The 17,043-nt window shown below is 46.1% G+C and overlaps 1 protein-coding gene across 7 annotated transcripts; it reads left to right on the top strand.

Moving 5' to 3' along the window:
* The first annotated feature begins 4,230 nt into the window (after positions 1–4,230).
* On the top strand, positions 4,231–14,997 carry C1QTNF8 (C1q and TNF related 8). 7 transcript variants are annotated; one of them, XM_054843697.1, is made up of 5 exons: positions 6,170–6,927; positions 8,256–9,232; positions 9,348–9,463; positions 12,276–12,516; positions 13,288–14,997. In XM_054843697.1, the coding sequence occupies exons 4-5, from the start codon at positions 12,291–12,293 to the stop codon at positions 13,833–13,835; spliced, it is 774 nt and encodes a 257-aa protein (XP_054699672.1). In that variant the 5' UTR covers positions 6,170–6,927; positions 8,256–9,232; positions 9,348–9,463; positions 12,276–12,290; the 3' UTR covers positions 13,836–14,997. The 7 variants fall into 7 exon arrangements, with proteins under 7 accessions (XP_054699677.1, XP_054699675.1, XP_054699672.1 ...); XM_054843696.1 differs by having other exon boundaries at positions 12,271–12,516; XM_054843702.1 differs by lacking the exons at positions 6,170–6,927; positions 8,256–9,232; positions 9,348–9,463 and adding an exon at positions 4,231–4,441.
* Positions 14,998–17,043: the final 2,046 nt, after the last annotated feature.

Raw genomic sequence — 17,043 nt, 5'->3', positions numbered from 1 at the left:
CCCAAATGGGCAAAGCTCCTCTTCCTGCCGGACAAAGTCAGCACCCTCCTAAAAACCTAGGCACTTCGTCGATTAACTGATTGGAACGAAGCATTCGCTTCCTGTAGACCAGACCAATTTTAGCACACCAAGGCTGCAAAGAAAACCAGGACCATTTCTGTCCCTTAGGTTTACCATAGGTGTGTCCATTTGCTAGCTGCGTGTTGTTTGATCTCTCTTCGCATTGCAGAGAGGAGGCAGACGGGCTCAGCATGCCCTGAACTCGCGGCTCCGGTGCACACAGAGTTTCTTATTAATTTGCTGCAAGCCTTCAGCAGTGTGCAGAACTGTCGGGTTTTTGGGTTTTTTTTTTTTTCTTTCCTCCCTGCATGGACAAAAGCCAAACTTTATAAATCAACTGTGTAAACAGAAATATCCTTCTTCCTTGAATGTGATTATTATTTCAAAAATGGAGGTCGAGGTTTTAAGAGGCAGAAAACCTGTTTAATCTGGAGACACCGGCTCTGATGCCAGGCACTGCTTACCATAACTTTTTTCTGTCCTAAGTTTCAGAGTAAAAATTAAAATCTCTCATATAGGCTGTTTTTGGACAGTTTTTGACCAGCTAAGATAATTTTCGGAGCCCCGAACACTCTTTCTATTGAGTTACACCTATGAACTATTTTATATCCATGCAAGTAAGCTCTCAGTGCCGGCCTCACACCCCCCCATGAAACCAGAGCTCTGCCTGGCTGCACTCTGATTATACATTTTTTTGCCTTGAAGAGCTTAGTCTAAAAATAAGTGACGAAGAATGGGAGAAGAGACGTGCCATCCCCAGGAGGGCGGAGGGGAGCTTTTCCAAAACCCCACAGTCGGCAGCAGAGCCAGGAACCAAACTCCGATCTCCAGGGCGCCGTTCCTCTGCTTTAAGTACTTTGGCATTTGCCTTTGTGCTTTTGTTTGCATTGGTTCTTGTTGCAAGGACATACCTCATGCAAAGCCGCTCCCGTGTCACAGCAGGGCTAATAGATATAATTTACTAATTGTGTTCTAATTATAAATATTTGCTGGATGACAAGGGAGGGAAAGAAACTCACTGAAGCGTGCACAGGGTGCTCAGGACACACTCACTGATCTGCTTCTGGGAGACAGACCCAAATCCTGAAAAGGCATCAATGTCACCCATGTGGAGCCTCTACTGACCGTGACACAAATGCGTTGATGCAGAACATTTGCTTCGGGAGTCCAGGTGATTTGTGGGACCAAGTTAATAAAGCAGCAACCCCAGTGGGGCAGCTTTGGAGGCATCGGTGCAGGACACACGGAGGAACCTCTCCCTTCCACAAAAGGTGCCGACCAACATCAAGAGGAGACCGGGGAGATGGAGCAGGGTACCTGGCAAACATGACGGATGAGAAAAGATTACACAAATTTGGTGTTTAATCCAGACCAGAGAAGATGATAGGAAAGGCTTTTGGTTGGCATTTGGGAGGCAAAGTAATTTGTTTTCTTAGAGACTGTTTGAGGTCCCTCCAAAAAGAGCATGAGTAAGGTTTTTCTTTCCCTGGCAGCTTTGGAAAGGCTGCAGCTGCATTTCCCCCCTTGCTGCACGGGGCTCCACGTGCCCGTTTCTGGGTGGCTCCTGCCCGGCGCCGTCTGCTCCTGCCCATCCAGTCCCTGCGGGGCTGGGACGGGGACCACTGCTGCGGCGGGAGGGGACGGGGACGGGGATGGGACGGGGGGGGTCCGGGAGGGCTGGGCTGGAGGAGCCCAGCACTGGAGCGTGACTCATGGAGAGCTGGATGCTGCTTGGGTTCATACCAGGACAGCAGCAAACCTCCACATGTCATCTCGCTGGTCCTCGCTGACGGAGCCTCCCAGCACAGACCAGTGGCACATGTAAATCGTCCCAAACCTGGATGCAGGGCCAGCCGTCACTCCCCAATAGCCCCTGTTCCCCCTTCTCACCCCTCTGGTTGCAGAATTTTGATTTTAAATAAAAAAATTATGCTGCAGTCTGTTTTAATCACCTGCTAGTTTTATTTAACACCACCAATATAAAAACATTCCCAACATAAGTCATCTGCAAACAATTTGAGTTTTCCCTTATATAACCCAGGTTCACCAACAGCTTTAAAGGTTGTTTTGTTTCTTATTTAATTCTGCAAAGATGTGCAAAACCCCTTTTCCATCGTGGCAGCTGCCTCCTGCCTCTGATCCAGGGCTCCGAGCTGCAGGGGACGGGTGACTGCTGGGCAGTGGTACAGCGGTGCGGAGCATTTAGGAGCTGGGGCACATCAGCACCTGGAGCAGAGATGAGGGACCTTTCTGAGGATCAGCTGAGATGTCCCCTGCCCACCTGGGTCAGGGAGGGATGGGGAGGTTTTGAAGGGGTTTTGAAAAAGCAGAGAAGTTCCCAAGGTGCTCTCACATCTCTTCCCTCCTTATGTAAGGCAGAGACTGTTTCAAAAAAAAAAAAAAAAAAAGGCAAGACTGGGCCGGCATGTGCCCCCCATGGACTGGTGAGGTGTCGAAGTGCTGGGGTCTGGTGCAGGGCAGGCGACAGAGCAGGAGGACTGCGGGGGAGGAATATTTAAAGCACTGAGTTGTGACCTGAATTGGGGAAAGGCACTGCGAGAGAACAAAACACGCCTTTCCCCTCCTCATGTTCTCAAGACTGTCAAAGCGTTGCTTTTCTTTTTCAGTCTTAGTGCAGGAATGATGCTGGAGCTTGCACTATGTAGGGTACCCATCTCTTTTAACGTCCTTTTTTACAATTCATGGGAGGCAGTTGCAAAGCAGAAAAAGGAAAAAGAAAGAAAAAAAATGCAAACACCCCCCCCCCCCCCCGATTCAGAGCCCAAACCTGGTTTTAAATAAAGTCACCTTTTTTCCAAAGGCTGGAAATGACCAAGCGAGCAATTTCAGCTAAGAAAGTGTGGGCACTAAAATCAAACAGCACTGGTGCAGTGCTGCTCTGCCCCGGGGCCAGGGAGGTGTGTGATGTTCAGCGTGCTCTGAACCCCCCGGGTCTGCTCCTTGCTGTCCCAAGTGACTTTGTCTCAGCGGTCCCTTGGACAAGAGCAGTCTGTGCTACATCCCACGTTACCTCCTGGCTAAGGGGTGACCCCGCCAGCACGCAGCAGCATGCCCTGCTGTGCTCAGTTCTGCAGCCTCATCGCTGCCGTGAGCGCAGGGACCGAGGCAGCCACCCCACCAGCCTTCCCGTGGGACTCACACGTGGGCCAGGACCACCGTGTGCTCCTCTGCAGATGGCCCAGTGTGGCCAGGACAGGGCTGGACAGCTTCTCTGCAGATGCCCTCTGCTCAGCCTCCTTTGAAGACGATCTCCGTGCCTCCCGTTCAGCTCAGAGCCTTGTGGCACCCCGGCTGTAAATTCTGCAGCCAGAGGAGTTGGCAATTCAGTCCCAATTATGTGAAATAGTGGCAACTTGTTGTTCAGCCATTTCTGGGTGTCAAGGAAAAGTTAGTGCAAAACCGAACATCAGCAAATGGGTAGTGATGAGAGAAGACTGTCTGCAAACACACACTGAGGAAGTTTCATCCCCGTGCTTGTGTTTGATCTCCCCTTCCTTTCCCGTTCATGGGATGCTAATACTCATCACATCCTACCACGGATGGTTTGGCATAAGGTGTTATCCCCTAAACCTGTGAAGCAGGGAGGGAAAGCAGCATACTGCTGCTGCACATCACCTTCCTGAGACTGGCCCCAAAGCTGCTCACACAGAAGCAAAGCGCTCTGTTTTTCAGCAGGGAGGTGCACGGGACGGTGGGGGTGACGCCTTCCCTTGGCACTGGCCTGTCCCCAGGCACCCAACCGCACATGTATGCCTTCCCCCAAAGTCACTGCAGGGGCAGTTTCCATAGCTGCACCCCTTCAAAAGGCTTTTGCTACCTTTACAGGTCATGCATGAAAGCCAGCGCTTTTATTGTGGGTTTGTTTTCTTTTTCCCCTCCTTTCTCCTGCCTAAAAGGATGCTGAAATCTCCCAAAGAAAAATTATTTCCATGTGATCCCAGCACTTTCTTTCTTGGCTGGAACACTGGATGTGGTTTTGGGTCTGTGGTTTTTTGATTTTTATTTTTTTTTTTTATTCACAAATTTTTTGGTCTTCATTTCCATCATTGTGAGAGGCACTGTGCAACCCAACAGACAGGCTGCAAGTCCTAAGGAAACTGTAGCAGGACAAAAGCACAGGAACCCAGCACAAGTTGATGCAAGCAAAGAAACAAGAAAAAAACCCCTGCTTTTGCAAACAACCTAGCTGCTGGGTTTCATAAGGAGCCGGACTGACTTTCAGTGTTTCATTTGGACTCCAGCTAGGAAGCTGCAGCCACCACTGAGAACTAAAAAACCTGAATGAACAGCAGCTTTCATAATATGCATCCTGCTAAGCAACAGCAAGGAAAGTAAGAGACAGGGGGTTCTGAGTCACAAGGTAAGTTAAATGGATCTGAATAAGTTGGGGGAAAAAAATACTATTGCTATAGGGAACAAAGTGTTTCCACCCTGGAGAAGCAGGTTGCTTGGGTGAGTCATAAAAAGAGGTGGTCTCTGCCTGCGCTGCTTCGTCTCGCTTTTTCTGCTTCACTGCAGCAGTGAAGTAAGTGCAAGGCCAGGTTATTGCTGAGCTGGCTTTAATTTGTTCTTACTAACACTCCTTCTTCCATTAACCACCCTTAGCACTCCAGAATGATGCTTCCTTCTAGTCTGATTTTGCTCTTAGCCGTGGCTGAGCAGTGGGATGGGGACCGGTGCCCCATCCCGCACGGCTCCGATCTGATGCAGGCTCCCCCACCGCTGCGGGAGCCCGGGGCAGGAAAAAGCCGTTTCCTGGCATCCTCTGCAGATGTGGAAACTTTCAGAGGACTCTGCTTCTCCAGCCTCACCAGAGAACTGCAGCCATTTGAAATGTGCTGCTCGTGCCTGAGCCGTAAGCAGGGGCTTGCAGCAGCGCCGGGACGGGACAATCCTGCTGCTGCCAGCACCCATGTCCTGGTGCTCCCATCCACCCAGCATCACATGGGACCCGCTGCAGGGACACCTCTGCCTGCTTTATTTCGGCACACAGAAAGCCGAGTTCCCGGAGCGGCTGAGTCAGCGGTGGCAAGTCACGGGAAAGCTGCCTTTCCCCTGGGAAGGGTGAAGGAGGGTTTTGTGCCAACCACTTCAGCAGGATGATTTGCTCTATCGGAGAAGCTGCCCTGGGAATGACTTACTGTAACTTGCCCTGTGCCTCGGCAGCGCCAGGCTGAATCACTGTCTGGGCTTGCTACGGAGACAAAACCGCTTTCAAGGAGCCGCCTAGCCCGGGACATTGCAGACGCGCTCCTGATGCCGGAGGTGCAGGCAGGGAAGAGTAGGAGAGAGGGAAAAGTTGTTTGTTTAGGAAGCGGCAAACATCCTTTTAGCTCCCTGTTTATGCCAAGTGTGATAACAGCGCCTGTCGCAGACCAGGAAAGGCAGTGCCATGCAAAGGTGCAGGTGCCCAGGCGCACGGGACTGTTTCCATCCAGGCACAGCCCACAGCGTGCCCACTCCCACAGTGCCTGCAGGGGACGGCGTTAGATCCATGCAATCCCCCAGGTCTAAGTATGTGCAGGTAATAGGAAGGGATGTTTGCCTGGGATTGTCATCTCTTCTCATGCCTGATAGGTGAAGTCACAGCTGGAGAGAGCACGTGGTGACCACATGAAGTGCTGCTGCGCAGGGGCACGTACTAATGGGATGAAGGTGGTTCACAGCTCCTGCTGGGACAGAGGAATTAGGGTGCTTCACCCACACTGGCAATAGGCACACACTAAAAAAGCACCAGAAAATAAAAAACAAATCAGATAACTAGAAATGGAGCTACAGACTCACTGACCAAATGTTCTCCCAGGCCTTTACAAATATGGATGCAGCTAACACACCTGGACTTCTCCATGGCCAGATCCTGGCTTTGCCTCCATTCCTGCCCCACTCACAACTCGCAGGGCTCGAACCAACCCAGCTGTCTCTAGCAGCACTCCCAGCCCCTCTTCTGCTTCACCCCAGCGCGTTGTGTAAACACTGCAGACGAGAGGGCGTTAACATTGGTCATCTGCAAACCACTACAGACAGTGGAAATTTTTAAACCGCTTTGCTTTTTGGGATCCAAATATTCTTGTCTGGGAGCCCTCAAATCATTTCATGGCTGCAGACAGGCTCCTGATGCTCAGCTCAAGCGAAGCATCTCTGCAGCATCGTGTTGGAGAGGAGCTGCCCCACGCTCGGCTCTGGCACCACGGGCAGGGAGACCGCTGAGCTGTCACAGCTTTACCTTTGAAAACTCACAAGCTCCTTCAGTATTTTGGCCTCTTCTACAATAAGTTGCTCATGAAGAAATTTTAGATCCTCCTGGGGAAGAAAAAAAAAAAAAAAAGAAGTCCTGAACAAATCATTTCCAAGGGGAAGTCCAGTGGCCAGACAAACCCAGCCCTAACGATGCTGCGTTTCCTGCTGCTGGTGATGCAAGGAGGTCTGGAGCAGTGAGGAGGTCGAGGCTTGAAAGAAGACAAAAGGTAAAAAAGCAGAAACGGAATATTTTCCATCTCTGGAACAATGCCGAGGTTCGAGGCTGACACATCCATGTGTTTTCCATCTCTGCGGCGCAAGAAAGGTTTGAGTCTTAACTGCCCTCTTGGGTTTTCAGTCAAGATTTGTCACTAATTAAAATGGGCAGTGGCTGGCGTTGTCCTGTGCACTCTGAATTTAAAGCAAAGACAGTCATAGATTACTTTTCCGAGTGAAGCCCTAGGAATAACGGGAAGGAAAACGTTAGCAGAAATTTACAGCACGGCTCAGGGATCCAAGAACAATTTCTGCCTCGTGAACTCTCGATAAAGCAGCGTGTGAGCTCAGCGCAGTTATCAGTGGGATTTATTCTTCCAGCATCCCTGTGAGGTAAGGACATACTTACCCTGTACCCAGTGAAAACTTGGGCCCGGGGTAGATTAAGGTATATCTGTACCTTTGACTTGACCTATAGATCCCGCAGGGGCTGCTTGCAGTGCCGATGGACCAGTCAAGGCTTGGCCAAGATGAGGGGTCAGGTTGCAAACTCCACATTGTTAATCACAGGGAAAACCTTTTGGTCCAGCCTCCGGGCTGATTTGCTTTGCCTTCTTGCTTTATTCTCTCTGTGTGCAGAGCAAGTAAGCTATTTTTACAGATATTAGGGGATTCCTTATCATTTCTATTACCCAGACGTATTACTTTATATCAAAGTGTTAAAATTCTTCAGGTACACAGAATGATTAAAAAGTTTTGCATGAGCAAATGTGCCTCATACATAAGCTGTCTACCTTGAGCTAAAAGATTAAACTCAATCATGAACCAAAAAAAATCAATCAAGGTGCTCTCTCCAGCTGTAATAGTGTCAAGAAAATATATTTAAATAAGAAGTTGCACACAAGAAGACAGAATCACATCATTTAACTCCTTGAACTGGAACTAATGGTTTCAGCCTTTCCCTAGCAAAGGTTTGTAGCATCTCTAAAGCCTTGCATGGGAGGAATTAGGCTTTTTCTTTTTGCTGGCAGACACCGGGAATGCCAGATGTCGCTGGAAAACCAGCACTTTTGATGCAGGTTATTCATAGCAGGTAAAAAAATATGTGTAAAAAATAAGCTTGGTGGATTATATTTAGGTCAGGGTATTTCCAATGTCAGTGCAAAGCAAAAATATGTTATTTAATCATCTGTTCTGCCTTGGATTGAGCATGGTAGGCAACAGCGTCCCTGGTTTGGGCATCACATCCTCACCAGCTCTGCAAGGCAGCAGCCATTAGAGGGTTCCTATTGCCAGCTCTGGTTAGGAAGACAGACACACCCTTTCAAAAGGGTCTGAACAACAGAAGCGTCTGAATTTAACGCAAGGCGACTGGTATTTTCGCTTGCTTTTTCTTCTTGTTTTGGGCCAGGCAGAAATACCTGAACAAGCAAGCCCTTTTGGCAATATTTTAATCTTATCTTTCTACTCAGAAATTCAGAGGGGAAGAAAAGGGACAGAAAAAGCAAACAGTCTTTTTAAACCTTAGCTAAAGGATGGTTTCAGTCAAAGAAACCTTTCATTACATTTAAACAGTTCTCCAACAATAACATATATTCTAATGTTATAACGAACACAACTACCAGTCATCCTCATCACCAAAATTCACTGCAATTAACTGCCTTTTCATCAGGTTCAGATGCCTCATTTCATCATCCATAAATTTTCATTTTGTTTGCCAGCAGGTAGATCTGCCCATTCAGCACACGCAGAATTTCTTCCTTAGCATCAGACTGACTTCACGCTTGGCTGTTGGGTTTCATCCTGGTTCCACTTGCAGAGGCTGGGGCCCGCGCTGTGCTTCATGGCTTTGGAGTGGGGAGGCTTGTAAGCGTTATGGGAAGAGGAAATAATTTATCTTGAAATTACCTATTACAGCCAAACGGGCTGTGCACTCTGCCTCGTGGTGAGCTTTTGGCTTCACGAGCATTTTGCAAGAAGTGTCAGAAGCACCAGAACGATTTACGTTTTCCTTCGTGCCGCCGCAAGCTTTTCAACTGAAATGTTTCACACTCATCAATTGACAATCAAGTGTTTCAAAATGAACCTGAGCTACAGCAGTGCCAAAGAAGATGCACTGAAAAAACCATTTTGAGACAGGGAGGGCTGAGACCAGCTTCTTGTCCTCGGGCGAAACATTTACTGATTGCAAAGTTTCCCAAGTCAGGACACCAGTTTTCCTCCCAGCCATTAGGGTGTCTGAGTATCCGTCATCATCTGGTTTTTTCCACTGAACAGGAAAAACAAGATTTCAGAATCGAACCAGGCTGCGATTTGCAGGTTCGAGTGCAGAAGACAAAGAGGATAATTTATACTTCCAGTTTTAATCTGTTGCTTTCAGGATGCTCCTGTCCATCTTTACAGAGGTGTCATAAAGGATGACCATGGAGGAACATACTCAGTTTTGCGGCCTCAGGGCATTCGGTGCAGTACTAATGCATCATCTCAGGCACTAACGAGCGTGTCGGATCACGGTTGGAAGGAGGATGGATGTCCCTCCCGTGTGGGGATCTGAATGATGTGCAGGAGAGGCAGCCTGTGCTCTGGTGAGTCATGGCCATAGCAGAGCAAAGCCCAGCTGCTTGTTTGCTGTCTTCTCAAGAAGATAAACCTGTACAGCTGAAGTCAAATCCATCATCGCCACAGCTGACAAAATAAGGTCACAATAATTATCTTTATGGGGAAAAAACAAATGGCTATAAACAACCTCTCACTTTACCTCACGGATCTTAAATTCTGAGCTTCATCCTTTTTTTATTTTTTTTTTTTTTAAGGCATCAGATTTGACTTCACCACCACGAGAGTTATATTTGCTTCTCCTCTGAAATCTGGCTCAAATGATTCTTTTCTCCAGATTGACATGATCTTGTTATAAGGAAATCCTTATCAGGTTTGTTTCCTTTCCTGGTGCACATTTGACTTCTGTTTTGAGGTTTTCCTTCACCTGATCTCCGGCTTCGTGCTTGATATCTTCCAAACATAATCCCATACTGCTGAATACATCACCCTTTTCTTGTTGTCCTCTCTGACTCCTTTCTCTCCACCTCTGTCCTATTTTACTTCCTCTCCTGTCCTTTCCTGTCTGTTAGGAGCAGACTGCAAATCTAAAACTGTTTATTCACAGGCACCACCAAGGTTTCACCTAACCACAGATATTGCAACAAAATACGTGTTTCTGCCACTTTAGTGAACTAACTTCACAAGGAAAACGTAGTGGGGAGGCGTCAGCCCTAGGATGCTCTGAATTGACTGGGCTGTTGCATTGTTTGCTTCATTTTTTTTTCCAAATGCAATTTCTAGCCAATAACCTGGGTAATTGTTCTTCATGCAAGTGGGCCTGATTTCTTCAATGGCTGATTGGATTACAGTAATGTGAAATATGCACAACCTGAATGCTGATTTTTCACCCCGACATTTTTTTTTCTTCTCAAGTTACTTCTAAAAATAGGAAAGTCATTCATCTTAGGGAGAATAATGGCCTATAAAAATGTAAAGTAATTTCTTCATATTTATGAATCTTTCCCCTTCCGCCCATTATGAATTCCCATCTTAATGAATGCTCTTTTTCCTTCATGAAGATATTATGAGCAATTATGTCCTCCGGTTTTAATGTTCTGATAATGTAATCAAATGCCCTATACTTTATGCCCAGGTTACTGACTACCCATGGTCCTGAGAAGACCTAAATAGCTTTTAGTCTCAAAGAGGATATGTCAGCCCTGATTGCCTGGGACCGTGAGTGAACGTAGGATGGTTTGGGTGGGCAGGGACCTTTAAAGGTCATCCAGTCCAACCCCACTGCAATGAGCAGGGACATCTTCAAGTAGATCAACAGAGACCACTTCAGCTTGCCCAAAGGGGTCACCTGGTTCCTGGCTTCTTGGTGGGCCTTCTTTAGGCCATTACACATATGCATGAACTTTAATCGCAGCAGAGGAGACCCCAGAAACATTATGCAGACCCCAAATGCCCTGCACAGTGCCAACTTTCTGTTCTGGTCACGTATGTGCTGGTTGTTTATGACCTGCTGTCTATTTAGACTTGCATTGCATTTCTGTTCCTGTTTGGCAGCACAAAGATGGCTTAAGAAGTGAATGAAAATTAAAAAGGGCTTAATGAAAATGAAATTCAGGCCCTGAACACTGATCTAAAAGGAGTATTAATCTCTCCTCAGACTTGTACCTCAAATGAGGTACAATTATGAATAGAAAGATCATTTCAAGTTATGACGGGTTTGATGAAAGAACTTTCACTGCTTGTCAGAAGGAAAGTTATTATATTATGTTGCTGCTAATAAGTATTCATCAGGTTTCCAGGGAGCTGGATTACACCAAGTAATAAAAGGTGTGAATGACAGTTCTTTGGGGACAGGTAAGAACTAGAAGAAAGCATCTCCCAAGAATGTGACTATAATCCCAGTACCTTGCCCCAGACTGACACATTTTTGTTGTTTTTAATATTTTTTCAACTGGTCCATTTTGTGCCCGGTAAAGCCTTTGTAGAGCTCCAAGGCAGGATCCTTTCCCTCCCTCTGCAGATGGGACCTGTGTTCATTGAGCTATTTCTGAAAGCCAGGACATCCAGCTACTGCTTTCCCTTCTATTCCAGGAATTAAAGTTGGTAGAAGGGGAGCTGTAAAAGCTGTTCCCAGCCTGAGGTCAACAAGAGTCCATCTGACTAATTAGAGTTTGGATAAGGTTCAGAAAGGCATTGGTCCAAAATCTGTCTTCTATGAAACACCACTGCAATCAGTAGAATGACACTAATTACACATGGTATGAGGCAGTCGCCTGTCTCCAGCTCCAATCCCTCCCTAGGAAGGAAAGCGATGGGGAGGCTAGAGAAAACTCACCTCCTTTGCACCACCTGAAACATTTTCTCTGCTCATTTCACCCAGTATTCAGGGCCTTTGGAGCTTGCCAGTAGCATATGAACATGTAATAGGTGATCTCAAAAACTAGTGTTTGTGCAGAACAAGTCCCAGTTCAGCCTGTTTGCAGATATTTGGCTTTCCCTTCTGCACACTGGAGAATAAAAATGGAAAGCATACACAGAAATTCTGCTAGCAACAGCACATGGATATTGTCAAAGCCACAAACAGCTTGGCTAGGTCACCTTGGAAAGAGGCTAAGAGGAACTATCTAAAGAGACAAGTGCTTTTTATTTCTTTTAGTTTCATTTCCCTTCAGGTTTTTCCTCAAAAATAAAAAAATCAGGTTTAGGCTCTAGATTTAAAGTTTCATTTTCTGGATATGATTTTGAATTTTTCCGAACAGCAATGCAAGAAACAGTAACCAACAGAGCAACACATCATGTCTTTTACCCAGCACCTTTTGCAAGGGCTGTTCCAACAGCAGCCAGGCAGTGAGTGTACTTTGAGCAGAGCTTGCCACGACAGCGTTAAGCATCTCAGGCTTAGCTTCTGATCTCAGCAGGTTTGGTTTTTGTTTCTTTTGTTTACCTGGTGTCCCTTGTCAGATATTTCAACTGTAGGTAATGAGAGACAGGGATTGCCTTTTCCGTTGCTTGTAAACAGTACGCAGTGGGGCACCCTTCCTACCTGGAGTCTCCTGGTGCCACTACAAGATAAGCTAATAATTAATCAGAAGAAATGCACCTTGTGGTAACATTAACAGATGGCCCATCAGAAGCTCTGATTTGAATCACCATGTTAATCATTTCTGCTCCTTTGCTCAGTCCAGCTGGCTCCACTGAAGATGAGCGCTGTGTTTCTCCTGCTCTTGGTGTCCACTGCGAACGTTGGTGCCGTGCTGGAAAAGGGTCTGCCGAGACGGGAACCGCGGCGCCTCTCATGCGTGCGATGCTGCGGGCCTTCAGAGCAGCCCGTCTCCATCATCTCCTCACGATACACAAGGATGAGCAGCGACCCTGCCTATTCAGTACCCAAAGTCCAACCCACTATAGATATCACCATCCTCAAAGGTGGGTAAAGCTGACAATGGGATAACATCCTTTATCTGACTTTCTCAGCCTCATTTTGCAAGCTGTGGTCCTCCCTACACCAAGAAACTCATCCACTTTATTTACCCAAAAGAAGGTCACCAGGTGACATGGCTCAGGCTGTAGATGTGTGCAAGTGAGAAGAGTTGGCAAAAGGCTCTAATGCATCAAAAACCAGAATCACTGGAAGCTCAAGTTAGGTCACACTAAAAACCAGATGCAAATGTTATCACAGAATTACTAAGCAATAGAGTTAGAAACTAGGAAAGACACTCACTCACTTTTTCCATTGCACATTTTTTGTCTCAGTAAGGCAGGCAAACAAAAATAAAGCATATAATACAGGAGACATGCCGGGGATCCTGCAAGCGGGAATGCACAGACCAGACAAACCCAACCACCTCTCCCAGGCCCAAATCAGACCTCAAAAGCAATAACTTTTCTTGTCTTGACCTCTGCACGAAGGGGCTGGGTTCATGAATACCACATTCATGTAACCGGTCTGGTCAGGCCATGGCGTTCCAATTGGACATTGAACATTGGCACCACAAGCTCAGTGGAGACAAGCTTTCACCTGGCATTTTTATCCTTCTGAGAATTAGGAAGGTGCTGGTGTCTGACCAATGCTGCCAGATATCTGTGCAGGGAAAACAGTGTTTTAGCAGCTGCTTTGCTGGTTGTCTCCCACAGGATGTGTCTTCAGCCTGGGATTCATGTGTTTGTGTTTGACAAAGGTTTCCTTTATGCTCACAGGTGAGAAGGGTGAAATGGGAGAGAAAGGGTACCCTGGAGCCGTTGGGAAGGAAGGAGAAAGAGGGCTGCGTGGCTTTAATGGACGGAAGGGACAGAAAGGCCAGCCTGGCCCACAAGGCCATTCCTGCAAGCAGCTCTATGCTGCTTTCTCAGTGGGTCGGAGAAAACCCCTTCATAGCTCAGACTACTTCCAGCACGTCACTTTTGACATCGAGTTCGTAAATCTCTACAAGCACTTCAACATGTTCTCGGGGAAGTTCTTCTGCTATGTGGCAGGAATTTACTACTTCAGCCTCAACGTCCACACCTGGAACTTCAAGGAGACCTACCTGCACTTGATGAAGAATGAGAAAGAGGTGGCCATCCTCTACACCCAGCCCAGTGATCGGAGCATCATGCAGAGCCAGAGCCTGATGCTGGATCTGCAGGAAGGAGATGAAGTCTGGGTGAGGATGTTCAAGCGGGAGCGAGAAAACGCCATCTATAGTGAGGAGTCTGATGTTTACATCATCTTCAATGGCCATTTAATCAAGCCAGCTGTAGAGTAGCTATTCATCAGCTTTAGGCTCAAGGCTTTGGTAGATAGATTTGTGTCTTCCCTCTTAGAAACCCATATATCTAGTTCCACTTCAAAGGATTACAGGCCTCTTGGCCTGCTGACAGGGTTGTCTGTCCATGCCAAGGACACCTGTGTGGATGGAGGCGGCTATTTCAAGGTGATGCAAGCTACACAAGTACTGAGAAGGCTTCAGCCCTTATGTGCCCTGGAAAAGACCCCAGTTCTGCAGCCCTGTATAGATCCCAGTAACATCCCTAAAAAGTTTGCCAAGTTGGTAGCAAAAATTTAACTTCTTTGCTGTGCTTTATAGAAGACATTTTAATTATATCTAAGTATCATGTTCAGATACCAGTTATCTGGGTGCTAGTTAAGGGACGGCATTACTCCTACAACACTACTTGGGTATCTTTGCAGTGTTGCTAATAAGAGCCCACACTTGCCAGCACCTACACCAGGTCTGCTCCACTCAGGTAGGCAAGAACGCACCAGTGTTAAGAACAATATTTTGCACAGTACATTTACCCTAAATTTTGGGGTTGTTCCATTTCATGTAATATTACGTTCTGAGAGCATAATGCTAGAGTTAGATAAATAACAGCATATCGATCTGGCAAAGCTTTTTCAGAGGCACACAGTTTTAAGTACAGCTGTAGCCACATGCTGTAACTTTGCTAGTCTTCTGTACTGCTAGCAATACTCACACTGGAACATCCAGCATGGCTGGGAATGTGTATATTTCCCATTTTAAGGAAAATGGTGGGCCCTGCCTTAGGATCCAATTTCAGAGTGCTCATTGCCAAGCTGGAATTTGAGGCCATGCTCCTGTTTGAAAATTACTGTCTTATAGCACCCTAATTTCTGGAAAGTGGAAAAGAAAACTGGAAAGAAAAAAGGTGCTTTACTACAAGCAATATTTTAGGGGATTTGGTTTCTTTTTTCCTAAAAAAATTAGACATCACAGTGGAAAGGTACATGCATCAGCAAGAAACATCGTTTTCCCCAGTTCCTCCTTGCCCATTCCTCCAGTCTCTTGTTTGCATCCCAAGCCATTTGTATGGATACATGAAAAGTTCTTGCTAAGCAAACTGCTTCACTGCTGTACCTCACCTATCCACAGCTGTTTGGAAAAGTAGCTGAAATAAAAATATTGCTTTGAGTACAATTTCTTTGAGTACCCTGTTTTATTTATCTTACCTCCATACGCTTTTCCACAGTACAGGGCTAAAAGCAGCAGCCATATAACAGTGTCGGGTGGCAATTTTAGTTACTTTAACACCAAAGGACTCCAGAAACTAAACTGACACCAACTCCTCTCCTTGCAGGCCAGTAAACAGCTATCATCAAGTATTAGGATGGGGACAAAGAGAAGTTAATGACCCCTTGCTGTAAAATAAATACCAAATCTTTGAGATCTCGCGATCCTTGTGAAGATAGGAACTTTTAAGTAGCCTATCTGCAAAATAAATGCATGATTAAAATGGGTCTACAAGCCTTGAAACATCATGCCTGCTTCTATCACAGCCTGCAACCCTGAAGAGAAGTGGGAGACTTGCGCAGCTTTAAAAAACACTCCCGAGGGCATTTTATGTAGATCCTCCACTGACCTCCTGTCAGCTATCCCAGCTGCTTAGGTCAGGTTATTGCACAGCATTTCCTTCCCACTCTCCTAAAAAAGCTTCCTAATCAGCTGTTTCCATTAGGATGATGGTAAAAGCCCTAATGGGTGCGTTGCTTATTTGCAGCACACACTTAGTACAGAGAGCACCAGTGGGGAGGTGCCAGCCCTGGGCAAACACGTGCACAAGCAGAAACCTTTCCACGGCACTGGACTCAGTGAAGGCATTTGCAGGCTGTTTTTCCCAGCCTCTTACCACATTTAAGAGCTCAACATCTTTTTTTTCCCCCCATCCTTTGTCCCTAGTTTTGAGCCATTTCTCACTCAGATTTTGCAGCTGCAGAAAAGTCAAACTCCAGCTGCAGGGTACCGCTCCGGTTGTAGGGTGGCAGAGGACCACATGAGATGCCTGTGGTGGAGCAGGGATTATTCGCTGAGGCTGCTGCAGTCATGGGGCTGTCAAACATTCCTCACATATCGAGCAGTTTCACCACAGCTTTGGCTCACCTCCATCTGCAGTTTACTGCATTGACTATAATTAAAAAGAAAAAAAAATGATCCAGCCCTCTTAAAATGTCATGCTCAGCTGGAGTTATTGACAGTGCTTAATCCAGCACAGAAAAAACACACCCAGAATGTGTTTATGTTCAATCCGCACTGATTTTGGAAAAGTTACTTTCTACCAGGAAGCAAGCAAAAATCCATCCATCTATACCACTATATATGCATACCTCCATAACACCTAGACACACAGTAGGAGAGACTGATTATTGAAGCCATAGGACACAATCAAAATGCTCATGACTGATACACCAGTGGCATAGGCAGGTAAATCAGTAAAGCCATATTGGTTTCATGTGCAGAATAACCTTTCAAATAATAAAAAGGTTATTGGGTTGCCTACATTATTCAGGTTAGTCATTTATAGCATCAAAGATATAGAAGTCTCAACCTTCTGAGTTCTTTGGGGAAAAAAATGAAATATCTAAAAAGCTTAATGTACAAAGACATTCATACTGCCACCTTTTGAACACATCCATCAGTTTTTTCCAACTTCAAGGGCTGGGAGAAGCATCCCAGTTTAGAGAAGTTTAATGAGCCAAATCCAAAGCACAAATATTTGAGATCTGCTCATCAACATACAGGCAGCTTGCCAGGGCCTCTCTTATAGGAACAGAATTTAAATCCCTTTTCCAGCAATATGTGGCTTGGAGAACTAAACTTTGAAAAAAGCTTTTTAAGTTGTCTTCAAAAGAGAAGAAAGTGGGGGGGTTAAGTGCTGAAATCTAAATGAAAAGGAAAAACACTTAATTTGTATTTATTTTTCAATTATTTCCCTAAATTGGCATTTTGTAATTCATACTTTCAAATAAGTCATCAGGGATCTGTCAGAATCTTTCTTCCAAATCCTTCAGTGAACAGTATTACACAGAAATGACAAAACTGCCTCAGCTGCCATAAATCCCAGGTGCATTTTATTAAGAAACATTAGCTCTCCTGTAGGTCCCTCTCACCTCAGGATCCTTGTGGAAAATGAAGCCCCCGTGGTACAAAGCACCAGTAATCAAATTTGCCAAAATAA

Source organism: Grus americana, chromosome 15, assembly GCF_028858705.1.
Source record: "Grus americana isolate bGruAme1 chromosome 15, bGruAme1.mat, whole genome shotgun sequence".
NCBI lineage: Eukaryota > Metazoa > Chordata > Aves > Gruiformes > Gruidae > Grus > Grus americana.
This window is presented reverse-complemented; position numbering and strand designations above follow the sequence as displayed.

Bases quoted from the DNA above. Each gene is read 5' to 3' on its own strand.
- C1QTNF8 (XM_054843702.1), top strand. From the start codon at position 12,291: ATGAGCGCTGTGTTTCTCCTGCTCTTGGTGTCCACTGCGAACGTTGGT. The intron at 12,517-13,287 runs GTGGGTAAAGCT...TTATGCTCACAG, and splicing joins AGATATCACCATCCTCAAAG to GTGAGAAGGGTGAAATGGGA.